This window comes from Actinia tenebrosa, unplaced genomic scaffold, assembly GCF_029948245.1.
Source record: "Actinia tenebrosa isolate PJP-AT-01 unplaced genomic scaffold, QUT_ActTen_1.0 PGA_scaffold12__29_contigs__length_12842862, whole genome shotgun sequence".
In the NCBI taxonomy this organism is placed as follows: domain Eukaryota; kingdom Metazoa; phylum Cnidaria; class Anthozoa; order Actiniaria; family Actiniidae; genus Actinia; species Actinia tenebrosa.
The window spans coordinates 9,800,360-9,815,380 of NW_028292572.1; the positions used below are offsets into that span (position 1 = coordinate 9,800,360).

The 15,021-nt window shown below is 39.0% G+C and overlaps 4 protein-coding genes across 4 annotated transcripts; all 4 read left to right on the top strand.

The window, feature by feature from the left end:
- Window positions 1–32: 32 nt before the first annotated feature.
- Window positions 33–4,535, top strand: LOC116298685 (fibrinogen-like protein A). Its single transcript, XM_031707214.2, has 4 exons — window positions 33–478; window positions 1,797–1,904; window positions 2,148–2,453; window positions 2,795–4,535. The coding sequence occupies exons 1-4, from the start codon at window positions 262–264 to the stop codon at window positions 3,427–3,429; spliced, it is 1,266 nt and encodes a 421-aa protein (XP_031563074.1). The 5' UTR covers window positions 33–261; the 3' UTR covers window positions 3,430–4,535.
- A 159-nt stretch (window positions 4,536–4,694) lies between these two features.
- Window positions 4,695–8,211, top strand: LOC116298684 (uncharacterized). The gene is made up of 3 exons (XM_089028456.1): window positions 4,695–5,179; window positions 5,310–5,443; window positions 6,817–8,211. The coding sequence occupies exons 2-3, from the start codon at window positions 5,310–5,312 to the stop codon at window positions 8,204–8,206; spliced, it is 1,524 nt and encodes a 507-aa protein (XP_088884582.1). The 5' UTR covers window positions 4,695–5,179; the 3' UTR covers window positions 8,207–8,211.
- Window positions 8,212–9,826: 1,615 nt separating this feature from the next.
- LOC148912223 (uncharacterized) lies at window positions 9,827–12,590 on the top strand. Its single transcript, XM_089027995.1, has 3 exons — window positions 9,827–9,870; window positions 10,305–11,588; window positions 11,771–12,590. The coding sequence occupies exons 1-3, from the start codon at window positions 9,827–9,829 to the stop codon at window positions 12,588–12,590; spliced, it is 2,148 nt and encodes a 715-aa protein (XP_088884121.1).
- A 191-nt stretch (window positions 12,591–12,781) lies between these two features.
- Window positions 12,782–13,923, top strand: LOC116298683 (uncharacterized). The gene has a single exon (XM_031707212.2). The coding sequence runs from the start codon at window positions 12,782–12,784 to the stop codon at window positions 13,781–13,783; it is 1,002 nt and encodes a 333-aa protein (XP_031563072.2). The 3' UTR covers window positions 13,784–13,923.
- Window positions 13,924–15,021: the final 1,098 nt, after the last annotated feature.

The window sequence follows — 15,021 nt, forward strand, 5'->3', positions numbered from 1 at the left end:
ATTGAGTAATAATACCTTTTTCCGTTCCTTTGATGTGCGAAAAACCCCGTGACATCGACAGCAAATAATTCGACAGCAAGTATTCCTTGTACGTGTTTTGGAACGCACTTTTCTTATGGTTGGAATTCAGTAATGAGATTTCCATATGTCACTAATTCTTCTGTTTTTATTAATCACCCATCCATCCACTCGATACTGACTTCCCAATAATATCAAGTTTCACTGGCGACATCGCTATCTCACACTAACAGCAACACTAGAATGAACGGCGCTGAAGAAAAACAACTAATAGGACAGCCAAGACAAGCGTTTGTTGAAGAGAGATTAAACGATGCTAAACAAGAAGTGGCTGTTCAGAATCCCAACAGAGGAAAAAGAAAAAAATGTCTCATCTTTGTTGTGGTTTTGATCATTTGTTTAGTTACCGCGGTAACAATAACCTTGGTACTTCTGCTCAAAGACGATAAGCCCAGCACAGGTAAAATATAGCGTTATTATATAGATATAAAACTGATATTAATATACAATAAATGAGCAGAAAATAAAGCCTGCCTTAACAGCAAATCTCAATGCATACACGCTTAGTCTATTTGATTCACGATTGTTTTGAGCATGGAGCGATCAAATTACTAGGTTAAAAAAGTAACTCGGTCAAAAATACTTAAAAAGTATACTGTTCTCGGGGCCCTCATGCAGTTCTTGGTCATATTTGTAATCTATCCGGCTGAGCCGGTAAATGAGCTATATAGATCTTAATGCGATTAATGACCCTAATGTCTTCCATGTTCGATATCGTGAACGTTAGCAAACGGTAGGACACCGGTGTTTTAGTATCTGTTCTTATGTTAAGAAGAGATAACTAGCTAAAAACTAGTGTGAGCTGCGTCGGTGTTTCTAATGAAACATTAATGATAAAAAGGTAAATTATACACCGTGAAAAGATGAAAAAACTTACTGACGTTTCGGACGCTAGTCCTTTCGTTAATAATAAATATGAGGAAACAAACCAAGGTTGTCCATTGGATAGTTTCTATGCTTTCTGAGGGAAGTTTTTTTATGTATGTTTTAAAAATTAATGCTTAGTTAATGAATGGCAATCTCATTACTGTGAAATGAAAATAATACTTAAGGGAATGCCTATTGATAAATCATGGTTTTTACTTGCGTAGGACTAGCGTCCGAAACGTCGGTAAGTTTTTCATTTTTTCGTCTTTTCACGGTGTATAATTTACCTTTTTATCATTACTGTTCTTATGTTAATTAGTTTGTCAAAACAGACGGGGGAGGGGGATATCATAAAATATTTGAAATGCAAGACACTAGAATCTTCTTAAAATGCCTTTTATAACGTCGATTTCCCTGGCATGAAAAAAATATAGATATATATTATATACCTATCCTATATATATGTATCCTAAATGTCTGAAATATTTCAACATGGTTAAATTAGGTTTGACCGGGGGTTTGATGAGTGACCTTACCGTAGGTCTTGATGTGTTTGGATGTTGAATTGTATTGAGTAACGCTGTCAACGCGTGCCCCGACGCATCTGACCATCAGGGACTGGACCATTAGATAATTGAGGGGGTGTTGCAGGAATTTACGTTGCACGATTTTTGTAACAACCCCTGGACGAATTGCTTTTTGTGTTTGCTCGGTATTTCTTAACTGGAAGGCAGACTGGAAGGTAAGGTTGCCGATATTTTTTTCGTAGGTGAAGTGCTTGCTCGATATTTCCTAATGGTCCGTCCTTTATCAGAAGGCGCGTTACTGATCGGTTGATGTTTTTTATCTAGGAATTAAGACAGCATTGGCATCGTCTAATTCCACAGGAAGACCACCAACAGGTCTAGGAATTAAGACGGCATTGCCATCGTCTAATTCCACAGGAAGACCACCAACAGGTAATTAATGACTTTTAGTTATCTAGAAGTAGGGAGGGATTATGTAACTTGAAGGGAACACTTTTTCCTTCTTGCCCCTCTCGTCGTAATTTCTTTCTTTCTTTCTTTTTTTTTTTTCATTTGTATTTTGCTGCCGGTAGTGACAATTTCCCTTCCTCTTTAATACCACCACTTCCCCTTAAAACAATGGTCGTTCCTTTGGATCAGATAGTTTATGACTCATAATAACTCATCTTTTTCTAGAAAACTGGAGTAATTGGACGAGCTGCAGTGTAACTTGCGGTAACGGATTTCGACAGCGCTTGCGTGGATGCCCGCAAAGTTCAAACTGCAGCAACTCCAGCGGTGAAGTAAGTACAAGTTCTTGTGTTATGCCGACCTGTCCTGAGCCTGCGACATGGGAGCAATGGAGTCAGTGGTCGCAGTGTAGTGTAACATGCGCAAGCGGAGTGCAAGCTCGAAATCGCACCTGCACAGGAAGTAATAACGCAACCAAGTGCCAGGGAAGTTCTCAAGAGACGCGAGGATGTACGCTTCCGGCTTGTCCAAGTGAGTAATTAGTCTTTAATTAGTAACATGTGCCGGTAGTGAAAGAGGACTGCCGAGGGAGGGGAGGGTAGGGGGAGAAGAAGGTGGTCCCTTCAGCTCAAAGACGGTGTTTTTGAAATGTTATTGTCAATAAGAAGACGAAATATCTGCTTGGCTGAGAATCTGTCAATCACATATCGAATAGAAACACTTTTTTTCAACACCCCCCCCCCCCCCCCCCCTATAATGGATGGAATTCGAAAGACAAAGGCTTTTGAGTAACGTATCGAATTTAATTCCTTAACGAATAGACCCGGTCAAACGAAACCTGATCTGCTTTTCTCTCGCTTTTTCTTCGACAGGAAAAGATTGCCTGGACTTGTTTTTGTCCAGAGTAAATCGTGATGGGATATACACTATAGATCCAGACAATCAAGGACCCTTTCAAGTCTACTGTGACATGACAACTGACGGAGGGGGGTGGACTGTGTTCCAGAGAAGACTAGACGGATCTGAAGATTTCTTCCGTAATTGGACCGAATACAAAACCGGCTTCGGAAACCTGTCAGGCGAGTTTTGGCTGGGTAATGATAAGATCCATCGACTGACAGCCAATCAGTTGACGCGTCTCAGTGTTGATTTACAGGCCTTTAGTGGTGGGCTTAAGAATGCCACTTACGAAAAGTTCCGAGTCGAAAATGAAACGCTGAATTACACCCTGACAGTCGAATCATACTCGGGAAACGCGGGCGACTCATTCACTCAACAAAATGGGATGAAATTTACTACCAAGGATAGAGACAATGATAAAGAGGGTCCGTCTAACTGTGCCGTGGGATATCCCGGGGGTTGGTGGTTTAAAGCCTGTCTTCCTGTCAACCTCAATGGAAAATATGTCGGCAATAGCAGGGACCGTCAAGGTATTATATGGCTTAGGATATCGACTGCCGCGTTTAATTCTCTGAAATACACGCAAATGAGAATTCGCCGACGTTAATTCAGGGTAAAAGAGACCTTTAGGATCAGGTTTACCGCTAACCGTTAGGGATCAGGCCCAGAAACACGCACGCAAACACGGAGAAACACTCAGCATCAATGAAATTCAATATGGCGGCTTTTCTAGCAACAACTTCGTTATGACGCCTTGCTAAATGTTGAAAGTTTGACGGAAAACACCTGACGTCGAACTGCAGTTTGAGGTTTGTGACTCCTACCAAGAAGGTCGTGCCAGAGGTTTCTAATGTAACTGCAACTGTAACGTTCCACTATCGTGACCATCATCCTGGCAACCAGTTACCATTCCAATAACATAGTATTCTTGGAGCAATGCTGATGTTATGCTGCAAGCTGCGGATTAGCCATTCCGAGGTTGCAGATAACAACAGGGTCAAGCTGGCATTGCAGTGTGCATTGTGGGAATGTTTAGGGGATATATTTTCGAGGTGGCATGCATTTCGTCTACGGTTTGTAATTATATGCAAAGTAGGACATTTTTCGGCCCTCCCCACAAAAAAATATTTTTCTTATGCACTTTTATCAGATACGTGTACTTTCGGAGGTACTTTTTTTATCGTAGGTTCATATTGTTTTCGGAGTTACATTTTTTTGGGGGAGCTACATTTTTTTCGGAAGTACATTTTTTTCGGAGGATAATTTTTTTATAGTAGACCAGCATCCCTTGCGAGTCCTAATTTATTACACACAGCGGACAAAATGGCGGACATTCGGGTTGTTGTAGCCCGAAGATCCAGGGAAGTGGCCTTGGAAATATCTAGTTTCTTAGCTGAACCAACTATTGACTCAGAAAAGATGAAAGTAATACACAGTGCACTGCAATACCAACTTGACCCAGTTTTTATCTGCCACCTCGGAATGGCTAATAGTGCTGCGGGACTAAAATTAGGTCTTTCTACCTTACGTTACTATGCTAAGCGTGTCAATTTTTTTGTTTTACAGTTTGTCATACTCTTATTATAAGCTTATTATAATCTTGGTGGAATTTTGAATTGATTATCGTTTCAAACGTGTACATTTAATGGCTCCCAGCTATAGCTAGAACTGCGTTGTGTTTTTGGTCAGAACATAAACCGTGATTTAACTTTTTGAAGTGGAATTTCATACTATAAAAATTCATCTTACATTATTGGTATTTGTAAGATGCCGCATGAAGAAGTTTGAATATGTTACGTTTCTCTGTTTGAGTTTTTTGCACGCTTTTCTTTATATTTTTTTGTGCACGCTTTTTTCTATTTTAAGATATCTCTCAGGATTGCTACTATAAATTTAGTTCAACTCCTTTAGTCAATACTTTAGTTTTCATCGCGGGCGCTACAACACTGAGGTAAGTGAATTCGTCTTTTTGCACTTTTTTGCCGTTTTACGTTTATGCAGCCTTATTATGGCTAGTTTTTTTTCTGTTTATTTTATTCATAACTTTAAACCATATTATGTACGAGTTTGACGGGTATATGATACAGTCGTAAATATAGTAGAATTTACAGTAGTTCGACCTGTTAAGAGTTCTTAGGCGTATCTATTCAATGTCTAATATTCGATTCTAAATTAAACGAGTGTTTCTAAAAATGTCTTTTTGTAGTAAAAATATAAGACAGCTTGGTATAAAGTCTTCAATTGACCAATGAAATCTTCTGTTGCATGCTCCTTTTCACTGGTATCGTCACTGGTATCTGAAGTGATCCAACCTAGCAACCAGTCAGGACACTGCCACAAGCAAGGAACCTATAAATGTATTTTAATAACACCTGTTAACTATATCGATGATAAATTATGAATTAATTGGAGAAAATTCTTCACAACACGCTGCCAAAAGCTAAAAAAAAGTTGTTTTTAAAGTAGTGCTTTTTCATATGTCAAAAGATGTCAGTTCACGAAATCATGGTCATGCAGAGATTCAAGTTGTTGTTGGTCATCTTGAGTGTCGCGGTTTTTGGAACCTTTGTCAAGATCAGAAGTTCGAGTAAACTAAGTCAAGAACATTCTCCAAATAAAAGGTAAGAAGTAAACTATAAGTTCAAAAGTCTTCTCTATTGATGGATTGCAAGCATCCCTAAGAGAGTTAAAAGACAAAAACATGGCGGCCATTGTGGTGCGGTTAACAATGGATGCTATAAGAATATTTTGTTATATGGCACCAACGCTCCCCCGAGAGGTCGCGATGACGTAACGTGCAATCGAAGAATACCAAGATGTACATGATTTTGTCTCGGATTTCATTCAAATTAGGAGGTATTTGGAACCTCGGGAGGCCGAACTTAATTTGTACAGTATTAAACTATCAAATTGGGCTGATCCTCGCAGTATATGAAGCATCTTGTGCAGCTGCAAATTGAAAGACTCAGAAATATATATATATATATATCATATATATTCTCATACACATACCTCTCCTATCGGGCCGATAAACCAACCTCATGTGTCCTTGAAGTCTCATATGAGACTAGGTAGCTCAGTGGTTGGAGTATGGCACCGGAATCGCCAGGGCACGTTCAAGACTCGGACTTTTTCTGAGTCTTTCAATTCGCAGCTGCATAAGTTGCTTCATACACTGCGAGGATCAGCTCAATTTGATACATTACGACCGCAGTACAGATATATATTTCATATATATTCTCATCCACAATATTAAACTGCTTTCATTGGACTTGCAATTTAGATTTTACCTTCGAGCGGCTAGTTGCTTATAAACACTTTGACCTCACAATGAAATGTTCAAATCAAATGCTCAAATCGATCCTGGACAGAAACCCATAATATATTGTTTTAAAAATAATCAATATTATAAACTAAAGTCTGATCTGATATTAACAGCACTAATGTTCCACAGCCCCCTTCTACAGCCCCTCTTCTACAGCCCCCTTTCTACAGCCTCCCTCTACAGCCCCCCTTCTACAGCCTCCCTCTACAGCCCCCTTCTACAGTCCCCTCTTCTACAGCCCCCCTTCTACGGCCTCCCTCTACAGCCCCCCTCTACAGCCCCCTTCTACAGCCCCCCTTCTACAGCCTCCCTCTACAGCCCCCTTCTACAGCCTCCCTCTACAGCCCCAATTCTACAGCCTCCCTCTTCTACAGCCCGCTTCTACAGCCCCTCTTCTACAGCCCCCCTTCTACAGCCCACAATTTTATACTTAGCTTCACCTGAGATTTGTATTTAACTAGTCCTAGTTATCTTTAAAACAACTGAACTCGACTATACTCTTAGCTCCTACGCCGGCGGCATTAGTGTCGTCAAGCAACGCTTTGTAGGGGAGTAAGCATTGCGTGATGACACTAATAGCGGCTCCGTAGGAGACTACTATACACTTTGATTGCCTCAAGTTTTAACAAACTTTGAATTAATTTCTTTACAATTTTTTTATTATACAAGGTTTCGAAGTTCAAGAACTGCTAACACCGCTGTCCAACCTGATAGGAAGACCGCTGTCCAGTCGTTTCCACTACAAAACTTGATGACAAAGATTCAACAAAAGCGTCCACTGCACATGGTTGTTATAGGAGGATCTAATACAGCAGGAGGAGGAATGCATTACGAAAATGAAATATATTACAATATATTTACCAGTTGGTGGAACAGAGAAATAAGCAAAACCACTGGCTCTAGTCTGCAGGCTCATAAAATCGCCATCGGCGGAACCGGAAGTGATTTTTTTTCTTTCTGTTTTCAAAACTTCTTACCCAAGGAGCAACCAGACATGGTATTGGTCGAGCTGTCTGTTAATGATTATGGATATAAGTATGGCGAGGCTGCTAAGCCCATGGAGCTATTGACTCGTAGACTTCTTTCACTGCCGTCGAAACCCCTCGTGATGTATGTACACTTGGTTGATAGAGGTATGTATTGGAAGAATGTCACGAACACTGGCTGTGCTAACATGGAAGACCTTGGATTTACTAAGCTAGCAGAGCATTATGGGATTCCTTCGTTCAGTTGGCGCGACTTTTTATGTCCGCTGACCAGTTCTGGCAGTCGAGAGAAAATGAACTTCGAAACGAATATGTTTAATAAGGACGGGTCACACATTGGTAGTAAAGCGCATGCGCAGGTCGCATCTAAGATAATCGAGTATTTCAAGGAAAGTTTTACATCGTATTTACCTGGACAAAAAAGAAGCTTTGGTGATTCTCAGTTGACTGACTCATTAATCGAGCCAGTTTTCTTGAAGTCTTCCTTCAGCGACACAGATGTGGCTTATTCACAGTGTCTGTCCTTTCTGACATCAGACTGGAGGATCCCACTCCGACAATCTCTGACATTCAAGGTGACGCATTCTAAGGACTTCAAGTTCGTATCACCAGCAACTTCGAAGAAAGTCACGAAGCACTTGCCATTCCGCACTGATGCGTACGGGTGCTGGGCATCCGAGTCCAAAAATGGTTTACTCAAAATTCAATTCCTTGTCTACGATAAAGGTCTACCAACTCGCTCAGTTGCTGTGATCTTCAGGACAAAGGACAACCACGCGTCCACGAAGATCTGGCTAGATGACGACCAGAAGTCCTCCATTACTGTCGACAGCAATAAATGTGGACATCACATGTACCAAACTCGATTAGAACCCTTAGCAACGGGAATCTCCCCTGGTTACCATACTCTTAATGTTATTTCTAACGGAGGTGGATGGTTTGAGGTCAGCGGTATCGTGGTTGGGTATCCGAGTTACCAAGGTTACGAGGGTTACAGACCGTTTGACGTCAAAGCAAAGATGTGGAGTCTTGAAAGTTTGATAAACTTCGCTGTTAAACCATTTTGTATATGACTATTCATGATATCAATATTGAAAAAAAAAACAAACAATTTATTAGCACCCTGTTTACTTTGCCTAGCCATACAAGCTTAAAAACATACAAAGGAGCTACGTCGACGATACGGTAGCCTGCGTCACATCCGGAATTTTCTTCGAAAATTAACGAAGAAAAATTCCAGATGTGACGCAGGCTACGATACGGTGGCCATATTGGATTGCGAGGCATTATATTGCGTCCAGGGGACAAATAGAAGGTTCGTTAAATTAATGAAGTCCATTGATATCGACAGCTTACCAGAAGAAAATGCAGCAAAAGATAAATTAAGTCTTTACCGCCTGACAAGATGGCCGCCGTATCGTGAAAGTAGTCTTATCAGTCCCGCTGTAATCTTGTTCAAAGTGGCTCTATTTTTGATCGGGAAATGCATCGGAACCGACATGCTAATTTGAAAGAAATCATTATAAACAAGTCAAGTTTACATTTCATTACGACCAGGGTTACCATAACAACACAGTCACATTTTATACATTCCTATTTCAGCGAGCCATTTCATCGAAATAAGACGTCTGTTTAAAAAAATGGTTTAAGAGCACTTCAAGTTGAAATGATTATCTTGAAGGTAACGAAATTTCGACGATTTCTATGGACGCGTTTAGAAATAAAGGCAGTCGGAAGTTTCTTTGTGGCAGCAAAATATAACGATCCAAAGCAATTAGTTCATGTAGCCGAAAACCCTCTTTCTAGACTCAGGGAAAGTTTGTTAAGTATCGTAGTGTTGCGTCACCATTTCACTAGTCGTTTTGAAAAATGAACTGAAATCGCTTTTTTCGATTTCCGTAAACTTGCCAGGCAAGTTACTAAAGTTGTTCCTTTTGATCTTTTGTCAAAGATTTCAATTGTCTGTATAAATTTGGTTGATTCTATAGTAAAATTCATTGGCTTAGATATCATAGCCATAGCGATAGCTTTGCAGTCAAGGGTTTGAGATTCGGAGCCTGAATTCTGTGACATCTTTGAGAACATATATCCAGAGGGAGAAATTCACAAAAATTCAAACAAATTTAGAAACCACATCACCATGACAACACTGGAATATTAACCTGAAATACCCGCTTGTATACATCACTTCTAGCCAATCAGCGCTCGCATTTAAAAAGCGCTATGTCAAATTGGGATGAGATATAGCTTAGCTTAGCTTAGGCTGCTCAAGTATGTGAGAACATGACGTCATCAGCAAAAATGGCCACCATTTTAAAACTCCAATGTCTTTTGAAGGGAAAAAATTTTTTTTGGAAAAGGAAAGTGATATTTCACATCATCAAATGCCTTTCAATCCAGGCAAAAAAAGAGCAAGTCAGAAATTTCATCATAGTAGCACTATAATCAGTGAGCCATGAATTAAATACTAGTTTGAACATGACACTACTAAGCTCCGATTATTCCAACGCTATCATGCATGAACAAGGCATAACGAAACAAAAGTAACGTTGGAAGCCTTCTATTTAAAAGCAGCAAAAGGGGAATAGACAATATTCAAGAAAAAAATGAAAGAAAAATACAGATGTTTCTTAGTTTTTCTGAGCGTTTTGGTTTGGAAATTGGGTGCGATGCAAATAAGAAAAAAGGCGAGCATGACGAGGGAGTACAACTATGCTGCTTCACAACATTTGACAAGGTATTGTATTACGAGAATTTATTCATTATGAGACAAGATCCTATGAGTACCGACAGATTGGTGCTTTTTAAAAATATTAATCTATATTTGAAATCAAGTAATAACTAGACATCAACTTTAAGATTTTTGCTGGCAGACAGGTATTAAACAAAAGCTATTGCAATCAAAACGAACACAAGACCGCCGCCTACTTTGAAAAATAATTCATCAACTTCTAAGTTCTTCCAAGAATTTTCGTCGCTGCTTGAATCTCTTTCTATGTTCAATGGTAAACTGTTAATTGTTGGTGATTTTAATTTCCATGTTGATAACCCAAATGATGTCTACGCTGTTCGTTTTACTGATTTACTTGATTGTTTTAATTTATCTATCTTGAATAACTTGGCTGAACCTACTCACAAAAACAATCATGTTCTTGATCTCCTGATATCTAGGAATGATGACTTGCTTGTTAAGAATGTTTATATCCGTGATCCTGTGTTGTCTGATCATTTTGCTGTCCATTGTAAGTTAGCTGTCACCAGACCCTGTGCTTCTATACGTACTCTGGCCTATCGTAAAATTCGTTCTATTGATATGGATCATTTTAGCCGTGATTTATCTCAATCGTCATTAATACAATCTCCTGCTGCTGACTTAGATGATCTCTGCCTTCAATATGACTCTGTTCTGAAATCATTGCTTGATAAACATGCCCCGTTATGTACTAAAATTGTCACGCAACGCCTGAAAGCACCCTGGTATAATGACGTCATAAAAACAAATAAAATCAAGAAAAGAAAGCTTGAAAGGCGCTGGCGAAAATCTAAACTAGCCATTGATCGTGAATTGTATATTGAACAAAGTAACCTCGTGAAAAAGTTAATATTCGAAGCTAAAATGAATTTCTACTCAAATTTAATCTCTGATGCTGGTTCTGATTGTCACGCAATCTTCAAATCTATTGATCATATGCTACATTTAACTCCTGAAAAAAAGCTACCATCTTCTTCTTCGTCGCAAGTTCTCGCTGATACTTTTGTCGATTATTTTAAAGATAAAATTATCAATATTCGTAATGGTTTTCCTACTTCTGAAAATTCTATGTCAACTCTTGTTGTCTCTGAATTGGACTCCAGTACAACTAGGTGTAGATTGGACTCTTTCTCTCCCGTGACTATTGATGAGCTAACTAAACTCTCCAGTAAATTGATGTCAAAGTCCTGTGAGCTTGATCCTCTTCCTGCTAGTCTCCTTCAAGATAAATCTGCTTCTCTTCTGCCTGTTATCTGTAGGATTGTCAACTCATCTCTCATAAATGGTTCTGTCCCTCCTTCTTTAAAAACTGGTATTGTCAAACCTCTTCTTAAGAAATCATTGTTGGATCATGAAAAACTCGTTAATTACCGTCCTGTATCAAATCTTAAGACTGTCTCTAAAATTATTGGAAAAGTTGTTGCTGATCAACTTTGTGCTTATTTGTCATCTAACAACATGCATGAACCTCTTCAGTCTGCTTATAAACAACTTCATAGCTGTGAAACTGCCCTGACTCGTGTCCATAATGACATCCTTAAAGAAATTGATAATCGTTCTGGTGTTGCTATGGTTCTTCTGGATCTATCTGCAGCTTTTGACACTGTTGATCACACTATTCTTCTTGATCGTATGTATTCAAAGTTTGGAATTTGTGGAACAGCTCTTAAATGGTTTAAGTCATATCTCTGTAATCGTTTGCAGTATGTTTCTGTTCATGGTTCGTTCTCTAAAATTGTTGATATAAATTGTGGTGTACCCAAGGTTCGGTCCTTGGTCCGCTTCTCTACTTGTTGTACACGTCACCACTAGCTGATATTCTCCGTCGTCACAAAATGTCCTTCCATTTCTTCGCTGATGACACCCAATTATTTATGCCTTTCAGTTGCAATGATGATATTTCTACTGACTTAACCATAAAAAGAATTGAAGCCTGTCTCTGTGAAATAAATGACTGGATGACTGAAAATAAACTTAAACTTAACAAAGAAAAAACTAAACTCCTTATCTTGTCCTCGAAGTATAATCCTCATCTGTCTACTCCTCTTCTACACTTTGGCGATCAGGTTATCAAACCATCCTGTAATGAAAGAAATATTGGCGTAATCTTTGATTCTGTGATGTCAATGGTTCCTCATGTTAATAATATCTGTAAGACGTCGTTCTATCATTTGCGTAACATTGCTCGTATTCGTAAATTTATCTCCGTCCATACTACTGAAAGACTTGTCCATGCTTTTGTGACATCCAGGCTTGATAATTGTAATTCTCTTCTATATGGTTTACCTAATGCTCAAATTGATAAATTACAATATGTTTTGAACTCTGCTGCTCGTCTTGTAACTCTCTCCAAGAAGTATAATCACATCACTCCTGTCCTTTGTTCTCTGCATTGGCTTCCTGTGAAACATCGCATCAATTTCAAGATTCTACTCCTCACTTTCAAAGCACTTCATGGTCTGGCTCCTGTCTACTTGTCTGATCTCATAACTGTGTATAAACCTAAAAGAACTCTCCGCTCATCCAAGGAACTGCTTCTTGTTACTTGTCCGTACAATCTTAAATCTTATGGTTATCGTTGTTTTTCTGTGTCTGCTCCTGTTCTATGGAATTCACTACCGTCTCCTCTTAGAAACACTTCATGTCTAAAAACTTTTAAGAAAGACCTTAAGACTCATTTGTTTAAACTAGCTTTTGAATTATAATTTATATATATTTTACAGCGCTTAGAGCCGACTTGTATAGGCGCTATATAAATCATATTATATTATTATTATTAAGGTAACAGTTTTGACGATACTTGAAAATTAATTTTGGCAAGTGACGATAGCTTAAACTATACAAATAACCCTTATCATATAAATATGGATATAAATATGGCGAGGCTGCTAAGCCCATGGAGCTATTGACTCGTAGACTTCTTTCACTGCCGTCGAAACCCCTCGTGATGTATGTGCACGTGGTCAATAGAGGTTTGTTTGGGAAAGATGTCACAAATCCTGACTGTTTAAACATGGAAGACCTTGGATTTACACAGCTAGCAGAGCATTATGGGATAATGTCTTTTAGCATGCGCAATTTTGTATGTCAGCTGACCTGTTCTGGCAAGCGGCAGAAAATGAGAGCTGAGCCTAATATGTTCAGTACGGATGGGACAGCGCACATTGGCTTCAGAGCACATGCGCTAATTGCATCCATGCTGATAGACTATTTCAATAAGAGCCTTTCCAACTATAAATTTTTCAACAGAAGCAACCAAGGTTTTCGGACAAAAATAGAACAGAATCCACTGATCAATCCATTGTTTTTAGACTCTTATATGACTAATTTTGAATTAACTAGCGCCTTGTGTTTGTCATATCTAACGCCGAATTGGAAAATCCCTCTCAAACAAACGCTCACTGCTAACATCAGTCAGTCTGTAGGTTTTGTTTTCGTTCCCCCGAGCAAATCCATTCGTCAGTACACACCTCACGGTGCAAAGAGATCTGATGCTTCGGCGGGATGGTCCAGTCAATCAAGTAACAGTTTTTTACAAGTTCAATTCGAAGTCCCTAGCAGAGAATCACCCTTGAGTTCAGTGACTGTCATCTTACAGAATGTTCCCGCGACGACATCTGTCGAAATGTGGCTTAACGACGAACGCTCTTCTTCAGTAAAAATCAACAAGGTCATTAAATGTAATGCTACAAGGTTACGGACTCATATGTACCCCATAGCAACCAATATATCTCCTGGTTTATACACCCTTAATATTTTATCGAGGCTAGAAGGGAGGGTTATGTTCAGCGGGCTCGTGATTGGATATCCTGGTTACCATGACTACGAGGGCTATAAACCTTTAGATGTGCGATACAGTGTGTGGAGCCTTAGGGATTACCAGAGATGGCGCTGTTGACAACATCGGAGGACACTAAATAACCATGAGAACCATGATTATGTCTCCTTATTACTATGGTTACCGGAGCCAAACATGTAACCATAGTAACAATAGTAACCATAGTAACGACAGTAACCATAGTAAACATAGTAACTATAGTAAGCATAATTATACTAAGTATAGTAACTATACTAACCATAGTAACCATAGTAACCATAGTAACTATAGTAATCATAGTAACGACAGTAACCATAGTAATCATAGTAATCATAGTAACTATAGTAAGCATAGTAACTATACTAACCATAGTAACTATAGTAACTATAGTAAACATAGTTAGCGCATAATACCACTGAAGTTAAAAAATTCATTCAAGTGAGCACACCTGTCTTTTTTAAAACAGGGTGCCGTCACACATGCTTGCTACACCTGTTTAACCAGTCGTTTACGTGTTCGGGTCAACCGTCTAGCTTCACCGACATTCTCTGCATGGCGTACGCATTTCAAACAATGGATCCCGATGCAATTTAAATCTCTTTTTTTTTTTTCGTGTTAATTTTACCTTAACACTATAACTTGGGGAAAATAAAAATCTTTGAAACCTTTGGGAAGCCAATCAACTGTACTACAATCTTTTCACTCATTGGTGGAATGAGATTATCTACTAGAACGCGCGCGGGCTTGAAAATTGACGTCATACAAAATGGCCATCAGAGGAACCTGAACTAGTGCTTTCTTTTCTTCATGTTTTCCAAACTACTTACCCAAGAAAAATCCAACATTGTATTGCAAGCAGAAAGGTGTGTTTTGGAAAGATTGAACGCTATTCTCAAAATTTCAATGAGGTCATTTGGAATCAAAATTACACTGAGAAGTTCGGTACGTTTAGTCATGAGAATCCTTTCGCAACAAACAGTAACGTGCTGATATATCACTTTGATAACGAATCAATTCAGCTCAGGTCCCTTGGGGAGGCTCTGCTGGATGACAAACAAACTTTAAATCGAAAGTATCTTATGAGGGGAAAAAAGGATTTCGGGAAAGGTGTTAGAAACGACATTAGTAATCCAGCCAAAAAATTTCGTATAAAGGAATTAGTCCAAATTTCACGTGTCAATCTATTGCAAAAGTCCTATTGTAGACCCTTTCTGGTGTGGTAAATTTTTTCTCAATATTTTTTAAAGAATTTGTGATATTTTTCAACTCGAGCTCTTTAAGATTATAGGCTAGAACGATATGAAAAAAAGTTAATTCAA